Source organism: Mycothermus thermophilus, assembly GCF_041956435.1.
Source record: "Mycothermus thermophilus strain CBS 625.91 unplaced genomic scaffold VTJ04scaffold_5, whole genome shotgun sequence".
Classification (NCBI taxonomy): Eukaryota; Fungi; Ascomycota; class Sordariomycetes; order Sordariales; family Chaetomiaceae; genus Mycothermus; species Mycothermus thermophilus.
In genome coordinates this window covers 3425131-3440114 of record NW_027191431.1, presented here as the reverse complement: position 1 = coordinate 3440114, position 14984 = coordinate 3425131, and the positions used below count along the sequence as shown (strand labels likewise).

At 54.6% G+C, this 14984-nt stretch overlaps 7 protein-coding genes across 7 annotated transcripts in view; 4 read left to right on the top strand and 3 right to left on the bottom strand.

Moving 5' to 3' along the window:
- Positions 1 to 530: 530 nt before the first annotated feature.
- On the top strand, positions 531 to 2196 carry VTJ04DRAFT_8347 (uncharacterized protein; the record flags this gene model as incomplete). Its single annotated transcript, XM_069366774.1, has 3 exons — positions 531 to 701; positions 761 to 1272; positions 1329 to 2196. The coding sequence occupies 3 exons, from the start codon at positions 531 to 533 to the stop codon at positions 2194 to 2196; spliced, it is 1551 nt and encodes a 516-aa protein (XP_069217675.1).
- Positions 2197 to 2685: 489 nt separating this feature from the next.
- Positions 2686 to 6513, top strand: VTJ04DRAFT_8346 (uncharacterized protein; the record flags this gene model as incomplete). Its single annotated transcript, XM_069366773.1, has 1 exon — positions 2686 to 6513. The coding sequence occupies one exon, from the start codon at positions 2686 to 2688 to the stop codon at positions 6511 to 6513; it is 3828 nt and encodes a 1275-aa protein (XP_069217674.1).
- A 1536-nt stretch (positions 6514 to 8049) lies between these two features.
- Positions 8050 to 8968, top strand: VTJ04DRAFT_8345 (uncharacterized protein; the record flags this gene model as incomplete). The annotated part of the gene is made up of 3 exons (XM_069366772.1): positions 8050 to 8155; positions 8214 to 8578; positions 8858 to 8968. The coding sequence occupies 3 exons, from the start codon at positions 8050 to 8052 to the stop codon at positions 8966 to 8968; spliced, it is 582 nt and encodes a 193-aa protein (XP_069217673.1).
- A 223-nt stretch (positions 8969 to 9191) lies between these two features.
- VTJ04DRAFT_8344 (uncharacterized protein) lies at positions 9192 to 9773 on the top strand (the record flags this gene model as incomplete). The annotated part of the gene is made up of 1 exon (XM_069366771.1): positions 9192 to 9773. The coding sequence occupies one exon, from the start codon at positions 9192 to 9194 to the stop codon at positions 9771 to 9773; it is 582 nt and encodes a 193-aa protein (XP_069217672.1).
- A 344-nt stretch (positions 9774 to 10117) lies between these two features.
- On the bottom strand, positions 10118 to 10742 carry VTJ04DRAFT_8343 (uncharacterized protein; the record flags this gene model as incomplete). Its single annotated transcript, XM_069366770.1, has 2 exons — positions 10118 to 10346; positions 10405 to 10742. The coding sequence occupies 2 exons, from the start codon at positions 10740 to 10742 to the stop codon at positions 10118 to 10120; spliced, it is 567 nt and encodes a 188-aa protein (XP_069217671.1).
- Positions 10743 to 11291: 549 nt separating this feature from the next.
- VTJ04DRAFT_8342 (uncharacterized protein) lies at positions 11292 to 12799 on the bottom strand (the record flags this gene model as incomplete). The annotated part of the gene is made up of 2 exons (XM_069366769.1): positions 11292 to 12536; positions 12599 to 12799. 2 exons carry the CDS (start codon positions 12797 to 12799, stop codon positions 11292 to 11294), a joined length of 1446 nt encoding a protein of 481 aa, XP_069217670.1.
- A 1179-nt stretch (positions 12800 to 13978) lies between these two features.
- Positions 13979 to 14984, bottom strand: part of VTJ04DRAFT_8341 (uncharacterized protein) — a gene marked incomplete at both ends in the record, with an annotated part of 2429 nt that continues 1423 nt past the window's right edge. The window contains 2 exons of the mRNA XM_069366768.1: positions 13979 to 14577; positions 14642 to 14905. Of these exons, the coding sequence (XP_069217669.1) occupies positions 13979 to 14577; positions 14642 to 14905 (863 nt within the window). The remainder of the gene's footprint in view (positions 14578 to 14641; positions 14906 to 14984) is intronic.

Sequence of the window (14984 nt, the reverse complement as noted above, 5' to 3'; positions counted from 1 at the left end):
TGTGTACACACAAGTTCATCTGCGCGACGCGAAAGTGGGGCGCGTCAAGGTGATTGCAACCAGGAGTGGTGAATGGATGGCCTGCAGCTCGCGTGGCTTGCCGGTGGCTGACCCGGCGTCATGGGAGTGAAACGGGAACGAGGGGTGCGCTTTTCCCAGGTGGGATGTTTTGTGCTTGTCAGATGAGATGGTTAGCTGAGTGTGTGGTACCCTAACGAAAATCGTCAACCACACGGCTCTGGCCCGACACTATCAACTCCTCGGCGCGATTCCATATCGCTGACAACCGACACTATCTTCTACCGAGGAGAAGATTCCCAGGCTCCGGTACGGGTGAGTGATGGATGGATCTGGCCTATATCTACTGCCAGCCTTCATAAACTTTCTGTGTTGACATCACCCATCGCCATTTTTGGCTTGTCAACCGTTTCGTCACTCAAAAGACAAACACGCCCCGAACACGGCACTTACACTGAGTTACCTGAGCGCCGACTGCATCTTAGCACCGTTAAATAAACCCATCTTCGGCCATGGGTGTCCGACTAGCTGATCTCTGGCGCAAGCCAGAGCTCAACCCTATCAACAAGAAGGCGCGGAGCATTCCGGTGTTGAACCCCATCGACCTCCATGGCCGTGTCTTTTTCTTCTCATGGATGGGCTTCATGCTCACCTTCTGGGCCTGGTACACATTTCCACCACTAGTACGTTCGATTCCAGTCTGATCCTCTCCTCCTCACAGCACGTACTGACCTCTTCATAGCTTACCGTCACCATCAAAACCGACTTGGGGTTAACCTCCGAGCAGGTGGCTAACTCCAACATTGTGTCACTCGTGGCGACACTATTTGTGCGCTTCATTGCTGGGCCGCTATGCGACCTCTACGGCCCACGCAAAGTGTTCGGCGGCCTGATCCTCCTGGGTGCCATTCCGATCGGCTTGGCTCCCCTTGTCAAGAGCGCAAACGGCCTCTATGTCATCCGGCTTTTTATTGGTATCCTAGGCGGTGCTTTTGTCCCTTGTCAGGTCTGGTGCACGGGCTGGTTTGACAAGAACGTCGTCGGCACCGCAAATGCCCTCGCCGGTGGTTGGGGTAATGCTGGAGGCGGTATCACCTACTTCATCATGCCGGCCGTGTATGACTCGCTGGTTCATCACTTTGGCCACTCTGCCAGCGAGGCCTGGAGGATCACCTTTGTTGTGCCCCTTATCTGCTTGATCTTCTGTGGCGTTTCGTTGTTGGCGTTGTGCGAGGACACGCCGACGGGGAATTGGTATGTTTTCCCGATCCTCCTTACTCTGTTTGATACAAGTTCTGATGTGCGCCCAGGCACGATCGTCACCAATACATTGAGGACCTTATTGCAGGCAGCTCTGGTTCCTGTGCCGACAAGATCGTTACTGTGCCTGGAAGCATTGGCGACCGTGGCACGATCACTCCCACAGGCGCCGACTCAGACGTCGAGAAGAAACCCAGAACGAGCGATGCTGTTACTCCTGCCGCTTCCACACTGACTCTGGACGAGGCCACCGCGGCCGCTGTACGGAGCGAAGTGGTCGCAGCACCCACTCTGCAGGCAGCCTTGCCTGTCATCTTCTCGTTGAATTCGCTCTTCCACGTCGCCACCTATGCCTGCAGTTTTGGTGGTGAGCTTGCAATTAACTCGATCCTGGGCGCCTACTATCTGAAGAACTTTCCGCACCTGGGTCAGACGCGCGCCAGTAACTTTGCCGCTATCTTTGGCTTCCTCAACTTCGTCACGCGTCCACTGGGCGGCGTGGTCGGTGACCTGGTCTACCGCCTCACGGGAGGCAATCTCTGGTGGAAGAAAGGCTGGATTCACGTTTGTGGGTTCCTTACTGGCGCGCTGCTCGTCGTGATCGGCGTGACGGATCCGCATAATCTCGGCGTGATGCTTGCGCTAGTCACAGTCATGGCCATCTTCCACGAAGCCGGCAACGGAGCGAACTTTGCCCTGATCCCCCACGTTCATCCGCATGCTAACGGCCTGCTCTCGGGTATCACGGGTGCTGGCGGGAACCTCGGTGGTGTCATCTTTGCGATTATCTTCAGGTTTATGGATGGCGGGAAGAACTATGCCAAGGGGTTCTGGGTATCGGGAATTCTTCACCTCGCCTTGAACTTACTGGTTTGCTGGATCCCTCCTATTCCTAGGGGGCAGATCGGAGGTCGGTAATTAAGTCGATCTTGGCTAAAATAAGATGAAGTTTCCTTGGTTGTCGACTCTGAAGTCCACATTAATTATCATGTTTTGTAAACCTTCCACTAGAGGATGTCTTTCATGGTTCCAAGTTTCTGGTCTGCTGCATCTGTTTGTCGTGATTGAACACCCATTTCTGCAACATCCGCCGCCCAAACTGCTGCGCCGTAGGCCTACAGAACGCCATGCTTCTTACTCGCTGATGGATGTTGCCTGCATGACAATGTCCCATGCAGAACGGATCCTCTTCTGACTCTTACAACGCTTGGATCCATCGGGTGCTAGTGCATTAATAAAGAGCTTACTGAGGGGTTGGGACGGATGAAGTCAAAGTCAAAAGAACCCCGTGAGCTCACCACGCCATGAAAATCCGGATTTCTAGACATCAGCATTTTGTTATTATTTCTTTACCAGCTTGTGAGAACAGTTGAGTACAGTCTTGGCCTCTGCTGGTACATAGTGGCTATGGAGTCGCATCAGCCACCCTCCTCCCGCGAGGAGTTTGATGTGGCCATAATATGCGCCCTGCCACTGGAGTTCGACGCGGCCGTGTCGGTCCTGGATGAGATTTGGGACGACGCCGGTGGTCCAGCATTGGGCAAGTCGCGAAGCGATCTCAACACCTACGTCAATGGACGCATCGGCGCACATAACGTTGTTCTAGTCCTCCTGTCTCAGCGCATGGGCAAGGTCAGCGCCGCCATTTCAGCCAGCGACCTCCGTCACAGCTATCCCAATGTTCGCTTGGCTCTGCTGGTGGGAATTTGCGGCGGCGTGCCGCTTCCGGGGGGAGAAACTGAGATCCTCCTAGGCGACATCGCCATCAGCAGCTCGCTCGTGCAATATGACTTCGGCCGTCGGTATCCGGACGGCTTCCAAAGGAAGAGCGGTGCCTCGGACAACTTGGCCGGGCTCGGTCGAGAACTCGCCGGACTCATCAATATGCTCCAGAATACGGAGCTTCAACGCCAGGTATTGCGCGAGCGCACGGCCGCCAGTCTTCGCACTCTGCAGCAACGCGATCCCGCCCGTTACGCCATGCCCGATCCTGCCACGGACCGGCTCTACCGCCCTGATTACCGCCATAAGCATCAGGCTCCGGACGCAGAATGCCTTTGTCATCACCACGTACACGAGACGGACCCGGTATGCGAGAAAGCCGTGGAGAGTGCTTGCCACGACCTTGGGTGTGAGGACTCCTACCTAGTTCCGAGAAGACGCCTCGACGAAAGGATTGCGGCGGTCGCCAACGGTATTGGAGCAGATGAAGGGGAAGGCAACTTCCCGGCCGCGATCGAGCCCGTCATTCACATCGGGCGTGTAGCCTCGGGTGATACCGTCATGAAATCAGGGGTTACTCGCGACCGGATCGCTGCTACCGAGAAGGTCATCGCCTTTGAGATGGAGGGAGCGGGCATCTGGGAGCACGTTCCAAGCCTCGTCGTTAAGGGAGTGTGCGATTACGCAGACAGCCACAAAAACAAGAAGTGGCAGCACTATGCCGCGGGTACCGCGGCAGCTGTTGCAAAGGCAATCCTGTCGCTCGTCCCAGTTGCAGATCGCCACGACTTAGGCGGCGCCGGTTTCCGCAGGCCCGAGTGGATGGTCCCGTTCCCTCCCGACCCGGACTTTCTTGACCGCCCAGACACCACAGAATGGTTAAAGGAGAAGTCAAAGATTCCGGGCACTCGCGTGGCCTTGATCGGCCTAGGCGGCATTGGCAAGTCTCAGCTGGCCATCCAGTTCGCGCACTCCGTCAGAAATCGTTCTCATGTCTTCTGGCTCAGTGCCAGCACACGCGCAACCCTGGAGGAGTCGTTCCGCGCAGTGGCTGAGCGGTTGAAATTGCCTTCGCAAGGCAAGCAAGACAGCGTCCTTGAGCAGGTTGGACGGTGGCTCTCAGACGAAAGGAACGGACGCTGGACTGTCATACTCGACAACTTGGACGATCCCTCGGTGCTGACCGAGGATGACCCACGACTGCTCAAGGCGCTGCCGCAGGCAAACCACGGCTTCACTATCATTACGGCTCGTTCTGTTCAGGGCGCCGAGCTGCTAACTGGCGGAACCAAGAACACACACGTCATTGAGCCCATGACTGAAGCCGATTCAGTGCGGCTGTTTCAAACCAAGCTTCGCGAGCCGGCATCCATCGAAGACGCGGAGCGAGTTGTGCGTCTACTTGGTGGTGTGCCGCTAGCCATTGCACAAGCCGCCTCCTACATTAACCGTCGGGCACCCAGAACATCCGCTGCCGACTACGTGCGGTTGTTCGAAGAGGATGACGACCGAAGGGGTGCGCTCCTGGGCAGCACAGAACACAAAGACCTACGCCGGGCCGATGGCTCCTCAAATAGCGTCCTGGGCACCTGGTCTCTTACCTTCGAACAAGTTCGGCGCGAGCGTCCTACAGCGGTCGATCTTCTCTGTTTTCTGAGTTTCTTTGATCCCCAGTCCATCCCTGAATGGGCCGTGCGGCCATGGTACAGCCCAGACCCAGAGCATATGCCCCTCGTGCCTGTCGAAGGCCTGTCGTCACTCTCGTCATTGATGGCTTCATTGAAGGGAAAGCACAAGGTCGATCTGTCCAGCGACCCGCAGAAGAAACTTGAGACATGGGGCTTTCTCTTGCGCGACCGGACTATCCAAACGGGGCCTACGACACCGAATCCTGGAAAGCAGTCAGGCAAACATTCCAAGTCATCACGGCTATCCTTCTTCAAGAAGCACAAGTCTTCGTCGAGCCGTTCCGAATCCATTCCTGGAACTCCAGGACACATGACCAGCGCTGGCGCTTCAGACGCCCGCTCCACTACGACGCTATCGTCGTATGACGCTGAAGAAGAGTTCGAGAAGGACCTTGAGGCATTGTTTGCCTACAGCTTGTTGATTCCCACAACGCGCGGTGCCCTCAAGATGCACCCGTTGGTTCGGCATTGTACCCAAGCGTGGCTCTCGCAGTTCGACGAGCGCGACCTCTGGCGCCCACGGTTCTACCTGGTTATGGCACAGAACTTGGAAACGCCGCTTGCTTCTGGACGATCTAACATGGGCCTGATCCCACATCTCACCCCTTACCTGACCGATGATCCCCAGGACCCTCTAACGGCGCGTTTATGGGTGAACATTGCATCCTTTGTTTACTCCATCGCCCACAACAACCATCCGTTTGGCCGAAGCAACGATGACTTCAAAGTCAAGGAGCTCAAGCTCGCTGAGAAGATCTTCACCATTGCCGACCGTGCTCTCGGGCCCACGGACAAGATCACTTTGATAACGCTTGACCGGCTAGCGCGGGCACTTGAGGCCTGCGGGTACCACGAGCGAGCTTTTGAGGCATGGGAAGAGGTCATGGCGCGGGCCGAAGATTCCGACAGCGGCGGCAAGTGGGCAGCGAAAGAGTCCAAGTTGGCCTATGCGAAGGCACTGGCGGATCAAGGCAAACTGGAGGATGCAGAACGCGTCACGCGTGAGCTTATGCTTCAACGCGAGGCTGAACTGGGAGACCGAGCTATCGACACCCTCTGGAGCAGGGCCAACTACGCCGATGTCCTGGCCAGCATGGGCCGCTGGGATGAGGCACATGCCATCGCTGTGGAGATCCTCAAAGTAAACTGGTCGCAGGCTGGCGACGACCAACTGCATACGCAGGCAATCAGCCTCTGTGCCCGCGTTGAGATTAAGATGCTGGAAGGGCGTGACCCCGTCGAGGCCGAGCCCCTCTTCCGCGAGGTGATGGCTGTTGTGGAGAAGTGGCCGGAAAACTGCCTGTTGGTGTTTCCGTTCAACCTCTTTGGCCCTTTTCATTACATTCTATCACAGTGCCTGGCCAAGCAAAAGAAATTCTCTTCTGAGGGGACTGTGCTCGCTCGGGGGATGGAGGTTTTGGCCAAGCTCATTAACATCCCGGAACTGAACCCGCCTTCTCTCGTTGACGACCTCCTTGCTGACGTGACGGATGAAGAGAAGGAGGATGAAGACAACAAGGCATTGAGACGCAAGCTTCTCTATGAGGTCATCGGAAACCTGCGGGAAGACGAGGAAAAGCCTGCCGAGTTCTACCACGGAATGGCAAACATCGCACGCCGCCTGTACATGCAGCATCACGTTGATGAGGCGGTTACTCTGATGAATGCTCTTTTGGATCACCTTAAAGCACATCCAGCCTTCGGTGTAGATCACAGAATGACCCAGCGGGCAGTCAGTTTCAAGGAGGACATGAAGTGGATGGAGGAGAGATTTCCAAAGAGTCGGCAGAAGGACTGGTACAGACCTGACCTGTTAGGACTGTGAGTCGAAAGAAGGCAAAGCCTAGACGCTTCTTGAGATGGATTGTAGAGGAAAGTTCTTTGTTCCCGTCGTCAGGTAGACATCAATACCGCCATCTGACAACATGTTATATTAAGAGGTATCAGTCTGTGAAAGTGGTATTATACCTGAAAGACTGTATGCTTTCCAGAATACAATGTAAATGAGAGCTCTATGTCAATTGAGCATCTATCGACATGCCCGTTTGGAACAACAAACCTGTTTCCTCAACACGACAACTGTCCCACCACCCATCTTTAGTCGGCCGTACCAACGCTGGTGTTTTCTGCTGTTCAAGTGATGGAGAGATTGTTCTGTAACAAAGGAAGTGAAGTCAAAAACGTCCCAGATTCTCGCAAGCCTCTTCCTACTTTGCTCAAGAAGTATATGAGGCTCTTTTCCAACGTCTCTTCTCCTACATCTCAAACAACTTGGTTTCGTGTTGTCATCAGCGCCAACACACATCTTCTGACGGACTAAGGATCAACGAAGGTTTGCTAGACTCCTAGTTCCTGTTGGGTTGTCTGCCGTGACGAAAAGGAGGAGCACTAACAGCCGCCGGTCAACCAGGCGGCCGCCGCCTCGCCGTTCGCAGTACAACCGCATCCCCAACCCTAGTTTCACCAATATCAGGAGTGAGTCCATCCGGCCTCACTGCTGGCGTTGTGCCATCATGTTCAGCTGCCGTCGTCTGTGGTGGAAGCTGACTCACTGATCAAGGTGCGTCAAGGAGCGGTGCTAGAAGAGTCAATGGTCTCAACATTGAGGTTTGTCAACTAACTGAGAGCCAAATTGACATTTCATTCATTGCATCGCCTCCAATATTTCCTGAGAACCGCTTAAAAAGTCAGAATAGGTATAACCATTGCCATCTAGGTTTTATGAATCTTGTGTGAATCGACCTTTCCGCCTCAAAACCCTATATTCACAAATATTCATGTGTTTCCATGCTAGATACAACGTCCTTGTCTCAGGAGTCCTATATATCTCGATCTATCCAGACTTGATCTGTCGGTCTTCAGGCAACTGTACTTCCAAATATGGCAAGTGTGAGGCTACCTAGACTCTGGCCCTCATTGTTAGAGCTCAATTGACACCTGCTGCTCCAACCAAAGCCATCTTGATAGAATGACGGACGGTGAATGCGACGCTGACACGCAGCCCTACTAGAATTCCAACACATCATTTGCGAACGGGAGGGTTCGGAGCAATTATGCACAAATTAATAATGTTAAGGTTAAGGAGCGTTGCCTCTGGGCGGCAACGCAGCTGAGTTTCAGGAGGAGGGTTTGGGGAGGGGAGGAAGATCATAGAGCAAAATGAGAGGAAGGACGAGATAGATATCATTGCATGTCCGACAACGAATATAATCCGTCAACCTCCCCAGGGTACAAAACGCATGCCTTTCATCAGAGCCTTCCCACATCGCCACCCGCTCCTCGACCAAGGGAGACTTGACGTTTTGAGGAACAGGATTTACATACCAGTTCAAGCGGTCAACCACACAACCACAACATCACAATGAGAAACTTAATACTTACCTCGATTTTGGGGCTCTTTGCCCTCCTCGCCATTGCCCAGACCACGACAGCACCAGAAGGGATTGCCCCAACCGCGTTTGTAATTAGTTACAGTCCTCGCTGAGAACTATGGCGGATCCGGTCTTGCAGCGTCCGTTATTTCAGCGAACCCCACCGCGACGACATACTCCGCAGCTTGTCCCGACGGGCTCTACGGCTGCGGTTACAAGACGCAGACGGTTCCCCAAATAACCCTTGTCGCTGTCCCCTCAACGCTGGGGGAAACCGTGATTGATACCGGTACTGCTCCGGGAGGCGGCCCTTTAACGGTCAACCGGATCGTCACATGTTCTCTGACGGCGACGGAGCCGTATGGCGGCCCGTGTGTGTACTCTTTTGTGGCCTGGTATGCGACGGAAACCAGCTACGACCTCACTCAGGCGACAGACTGGGACCCCATCGGCCAGGTTACAGTGACATCAGGGCTGGAAAAGCTTTGGATTGGAGCCGGGACATATCTTCGTGTGCCTGTGGGTTTGAGTCTCCTTAGCTCTTGCGCGGCGCTGGTGTTGTGGATGTGGTAAGGGAAATCAGGCGTCAAGCGGATAAGAAGGGGGTTGACTCTGGGGTGTGGGAGGTTAATGCGGTCAGCCACATGCGTTGATCTCAAGCATGTCTTCAACGGATTGCTCATGGAGGAATAATAACTATTCTTATTCCCTCAGTTTCAAGGAGAGAGTGATTGTGCTATATTAGTTCAGACTGTGTTGGTAATATCTGGGACCTCGTTATCTCTTCCCTATTTCCAGAACGTCGCCGAATACTGGGAGGATATCAATGAGAGTCAGTTGGTCAGTCAAGGCCGCATGTTTCAGCATCCCAGGAACCAAAAGCGTCCGATGGGAGGGGATATCAACTAGCCGAGAGGCTGGGAGGGATTGGGGAACCGGGATGCGAATGACTATGACTTCGATATCTGAACTGGAATCTGGCGGCAATATAAAGTCCTCTGAATCATCGAAAGCGAGTCTAGATTCAGAGACCACACGTGACACTTACTCTTTTTTTTCCAGAGACTGGACACTTATACAGGCCAGCATACTACGCCGGCTTAAGTGCCCATATATCTACAACAAGCTTACAATGAGACTCTTCATCACCTCTCTCTTGGGGCGCTTCGCCCTTCTTGCCCTCGCCCAAACCACGACGGCGCCCGCCGAAACATCGCCGACGGCCGTTGTGATCACTGTCCTGGCCTTCGCCTACGACCCGTCGGGTCTTGGTGCATCTGTCATCTCAGCGGATCCGACCGCAACCACATACAGCGTCGCCTGTCCCGATGGGAAAAGCTACTGCGGCTTTTACTCCACCGATCCGCCTTTCCCTATCACAATCGTCAGCGGCCCCTCGACCCTGGCGGAAACCGTAATCATGACCGGCCTAGATCTCGACAAGAGCCCGATAACCGTCACGCAAATCCTCACATGCTCTGTAACTGCCACGGCGCCATATGGCGGTCCGTGTATGTTCTATAACGGAGGCCCCGGGTTTGCAGTCAGGTCGACCTTTGCTCTCGAGGAGCAGGATCCGAAGTGGAGCATGATAGAGGAGGCTACCGTGACTGCAGGGTTTGAAAAGCTCGGTAATAGTGGAACATCTCTCCGCGCGCCTGGTGGGATTAGCATCCTCAGCGCGTGTGTTGCGCTGATGTGGTGGATGTGGTAAGGGGGGATCCAGTAAGAGAGGCTGATGGGTGGTGTCGGAGGGTCAACAGCTGGGTCTGTGGTGTTCGGCTGTCCACCCACGGGAGTTGCTCTCCAGGAGTGGTCGTATGATATAACTAGGTGTGTCATTAAGTGATGGATTAACATACCCTCGATCTCAAAGAGATGGTTGATTTGCCATGGCTGTGGGAGGAGGTCAATCATCGCTCGATTGACACGGTGAATCGACTGTCCTGTTCCTGGCTCTCGAAGAGGCATGTCTCTTCAATTCACAACCTACTATTAACTCTGCGTCTCCTCTCCCTTTCCGTCAAGATCCCCCAGTTGCCGTCTTACAATGGACTCTTAAGCCCATCCGACAGATCTCGCATACGCAAGCACATAGTGACCAGCAACGGCGCCAAACAAGATAGTGGCAACAGTGGGTGCTGCCTTCAGCAACTGAATCCAGAGAGGGTTGAAACACATGACCTCGACGTTATTCCCGAGAGGGTCCAGCACGAAAGCCGCGTAGTAACCCTTGGAATACAGTGGCCGCTCGCCCGGGTCACCATTTGGGATGCCACCAGCATTTCTTAGACAACCTGTCAGCGGAGAGTAGACCGACAGAACGGTGGAAGAGAGTCACTTACACTGCTGCCTTGAACCATTCATCCACAGTCTTTTTGCTTGACACTTCGAAAGCAATGTGTGCCCAACCCTTGAGTTTCTTTCGATTCTCGTCGGCGCTCAAGTTCGGATTGACTAGTTGAGCTTCTTCGTCCTGGCCTTTCCCCTGAGAATCATCGCTCCAACCATTGCAGCAATGCAGCCAGAAGTCGGGGCGATGGTTGCGTTGAAGACCTAGGAACACTCCGGATTGTTCCTTGAACGGCGTGTAGCCCAGTGGTTTTAATGAGGCGAGGTAGAAGTCTCGCATCCGGGCATGGGTAGCTGGCGTGGTGGGAAGGGAGACGTGGTTCAGCGTCATGGGGATAGAATGCGGCTGACGTTGGCAACTGTCCTTGAAGAAACCAGAGCTCGGTTGTAGTTTGTGTCTGTGTAGACCTTTGAGTGTCTGTCAGTCAAACTAACGGAGTCAGCTGAGGGCTTAACAATTCAACGGGAGGCAAACGGATTTACGAGGTCGAGAGTCAATTCAGAGAAGCTCAAACTGGAACAAAGACTTTGTTCTTCGGAAATGCAGTAACCCCTCCCAAATACCTTTGTTTGGGAAGAGAGACAGCGTGCCAAGCCAGCTGCGGTTGGTGACAGCACTGGAAACTGCATCGGAGTTACGGCGGTCGTCGGCGTCAGATCAGGCGGCAGGACGACCAAACACACAAAAATGACAACCCTTGCGTAGGTGTTGTTATATTGGCTTTAAATAACTAATAGCTACTAACTCAAGTAGTGCATTAGATAATATATCTAAAGGTCAAACCGGATTCTAACGCATCTATGTCTTATCGACAATGAAAAACAAGGAAATGAAAGATTGAACTCGGCCGGGACCTCAAGATTGTCAACAAGGCCATATTTACAACCCCTCAACCACCTTCGGCAGCAGCACCTTGTTGTACTCCCAAAGAATCGTCGAAAACCCGCTCGAGAAGGCCGCGCCAGTGTACCAGGTGTTGCGCTTGCCCTGAAGGGCATACAGTTTCTTGAAGAAGCCATCACGAAGGTCGTCGGCGGTAACCTGCGCGTGCATGTGGCCGTGGTTGGAGAAGACGGCGTAGGTGACCTCGGGCACCGGGCCTTCCGGAGCCGCGCTTTCGATCGTGCCCTCAGCAATCAGAGCGTCGATGGCGTCGGCGATGCGCTTCTTCATACCCTCTTCGGTCTCATCCTCGGTGCCCACGGCAGTGAACCTGAACAGGTCCTCGGTGCCACCGATGTACTCGATGCTGCCGACCTGGGACGCGACGGGCATGACGGAGTAGTTGAGCGATCCGGGAGCCGGGGAACGGTTCAAAAAGGCGTTGAGCTTGGGCAGAGCAGGGTGGCGGAGGATGCCGGTGAAGACGGTAGGGAAGAAGAATTTGCCCAGGACCTCGGCCTCCTCCTCATCCAGGCTGAAAGGAGCCATGTTGCTACGAGTCGGCTGGATGGAGATGAGCAACCGCTTGGCCTGGATGCACGTCCTCTTGCCCTTCGGCCCGGACACGACCAGGGAGACGCCGGACTCAGTGCGGGTCGACTTAATCACCTCGCTGTTGTACAGCACATCGTCGCCCAGGAAGTTGGCGACGCTCTCGTACAGGTCGTACAGACGGCCTGAGGCCGGGGTGGCGGCAGCGGCTTGCCCGAGGAGTGCCTTCGTCATGGGCACCGCCGAAGCCTGGATCACGAACAGCGTCGGGACGTTCATCATATCGCCAACGCCCTGACCCGTCGCGTCCCAAACCTGGGGGACCGCGCCATAAAGGTCGTACTTCTCGACGAACTGGCCGAACGGCATGAGCAGGTCCTCGGGGACCTCGTCCGGGAAGTCGAAGAAGCCCGGAAGCATGATGTCCTCGTAGGGCAGGATGGCATCGAGGAACCGTTGAATGGCCGGGTACTTGGTCTCATCCACAGGCGCTTCCCAGCCTTCAACCCGGCGGCCCGTCAGCGTGTCGACGAAGTTGTTCGTGTTGGGAGTGAACTGCATGGAGCCGCTGGTCGACACGTTCATCCGGGCGGGGAAGTCGTAAGAATCCTTGTAGTCCATCCACGCCTGGACACCCACATTGATGTCCAACCCTGTGGCAGGGTCCTTGAAAGCCGCGGTATGCCCTCCCTAGACACAAGTTAGTACCCAAAGCTACGAGGAGGAACATGGTCAAGAGCGGCAGCACATACCAACTGGCTAGCCTTCTCGACAACAACAACGCTCTGTCCATTGTCGCGCAGCCACACGGCGGCGTGAGAGCCTGACGCGCCACCACCGATGATGGCCACATCGCGGTTGATCACCTGGGAGCAGCGGCAGTTGGTGGCCGCTGCGCTGCTGAGGGCGGCTAGGTAGCCGATGCCCACGTGGGCACGCATGGTGAAGTGCATCTTGACGCGTCGGTTCCAACACTCGGATGCAGCGCAAGGACCTCAAAGATTTGCCACGAGGTATTTGGTTCCGAGGACGTTCTCTTGGAGGCACAGCACCGCTTTTAAGACCATGGAGCCTCCCCGTGGGTTACAATTAGGCCGGCATCTCGGCAGGGCCGAGCCGAAGTTAATTCTAGAGATCAGGGGGCGTTTTACGAGGGTAATACTTCGTGCAGCAATAATCCGAAGTCCCATGGTCAGTCGGTGCTCAAAGATAGACTCCTCTGTCATCGGCCACGGGTGGATACTTTGGCGATTACCAGTCAACAGGCAAATGGCTGGATCCAACGTTCATGCTGTTGGTTCAAGGGGGCAGATCCGGCTGTAGCACCCGGCCGCTGACTGCAGGAACGATGCAACCAAGGGTATTCTCTCCGGCGTCTGGATGAACTGATGCCCCTTCCGTCTGTTGGGTGTTGGGCTCCCCTGTCTGCCCAGGCTCTGAGCCGAACATCCTGCCTGCGCCGCAGCCGTGCGTCTCGCTCCCAATTTCCGTTTTGAAATGTCCAAGGGTTCTGTGTGCATGTGTTGTGTTGGTCGTTGCTCACGGGTTGCTCCGCGATGCCAGGGATCTTAGTCGCAGGGGAGACGCCAAGCAGCGAAGGAATCGCAGGATGGATCTGGGGCGAGACCGCGGAAAAGCTCCGAGCCCTGCATTCTTTTTTCGTGGCTGACTAATTTGACCAACATCAGATTCCCACTTCCTGTCTTTCACAGATCAGATACTATCCAGAGATTGAGACTGTCACACTTCTGTAGTCCCAAGGCAGGGCGTCTGGGTATATTCTTCCTGCGCGTTTAATTATTAATCCCTTTCTAAGCCCATTAACGCCGCGATGTTGGGGACCACCAACCAACAGGTATTAATAAACATATCGGCGTTAGACTCCGTATGTCGCGGAGTGACGTATTAATTAGCATGCACATACTCATGTGTGTGTAGCGGAAAGCACAATAATGGTCAATTCAACATCAAAAAGCCACTGAGAGACTCCCTACCAAAACCTTTCTCTTTCAGATCCCCCATGCTTCCAAGTCGTAGGCGAGCCACAAGAGCCCTCCAGAATCGCAACGCACCCAGCACCCACAGCCTAACGAAAGAAGTGCGTAGGGAGCAGCCAAAGGGGCAAATAGCCGTTAAGAGTCCAGTTTGTGCTGCCAAATAATGGGCCCAGTACTGAGGATGAACGGCGGGGTCTCGACATCAAACCTGTCATTGGTTCCATGACGCTTGACCTCGACACGGACACGCGCCGTCCAAACAATAACTTGCGTCTCCTTTCGAACGTCCACACCATACGTGGTCTTCGAGTATTGAAGATGGTTGGGATCGATCAAGAGCTGTTTGTTGATATTGAAATGATACCGACCAACCGTGAAGCCCTTCTGGTCGAGCATGAGGGGGGCCCAGCCGTGTGGCCTGAGGTTAGCTACGCCGGACTCGATCTCGGTCTCCTTCGTAGTCCGCTGTTTAAGGTTTGTCCAGGTGTCATGAAAGATCCACGCATGGTACTTCACGATTTCGACGAAGGGGTGTGAAATATTGTCGAGGAACCTGCGGTCGTCTGGCTCGAAGAAAACGGTGAAGGGCACCACCGTGATGGTGGCTACATCCTCGGAATACACGGAGCCGGGACACACGGGAGCTTTGAACGGTGGTGCCGGCGGGCTCAGAGAGTTGCGCAGCACTTGGGTCTTCACAGGCAACGCCAGCACGCGCGCACTCTTCGCTGCGTCTGGTTGGTCGTAGCCCTGGGTGTACCAGAAAGTGTTCGGGGAGTTTATCCCAAACGATCTCGCCGGCATGATCCGAGGGGCAAATGATCTGCCAGAACGAGCCATTTACTTTGGCATTATAGTCCCGATCATCCCAGGTCGACTTGGGCTCAAACCAGCCCTGGTTCACCAGGTCGCTGCGCACGCACCAGATGTCCTTCACGCTGGGCGACGTGTGATTGCCGATGCTGGCGACGCAGCCCAGCGCGACATAGCCATCTGGCGGGATCGGTTGCCAGATAGACAGCTCCGCATTCACGCCTATGGCCCCTTCGCTGTTCCAGAGTACTATTCATGATGTGAGTCACGCCGGACAAAATACACGCAGTGCAAGCAAAAAAAAAAAAAAAAAAAAAAAAAAAAAACA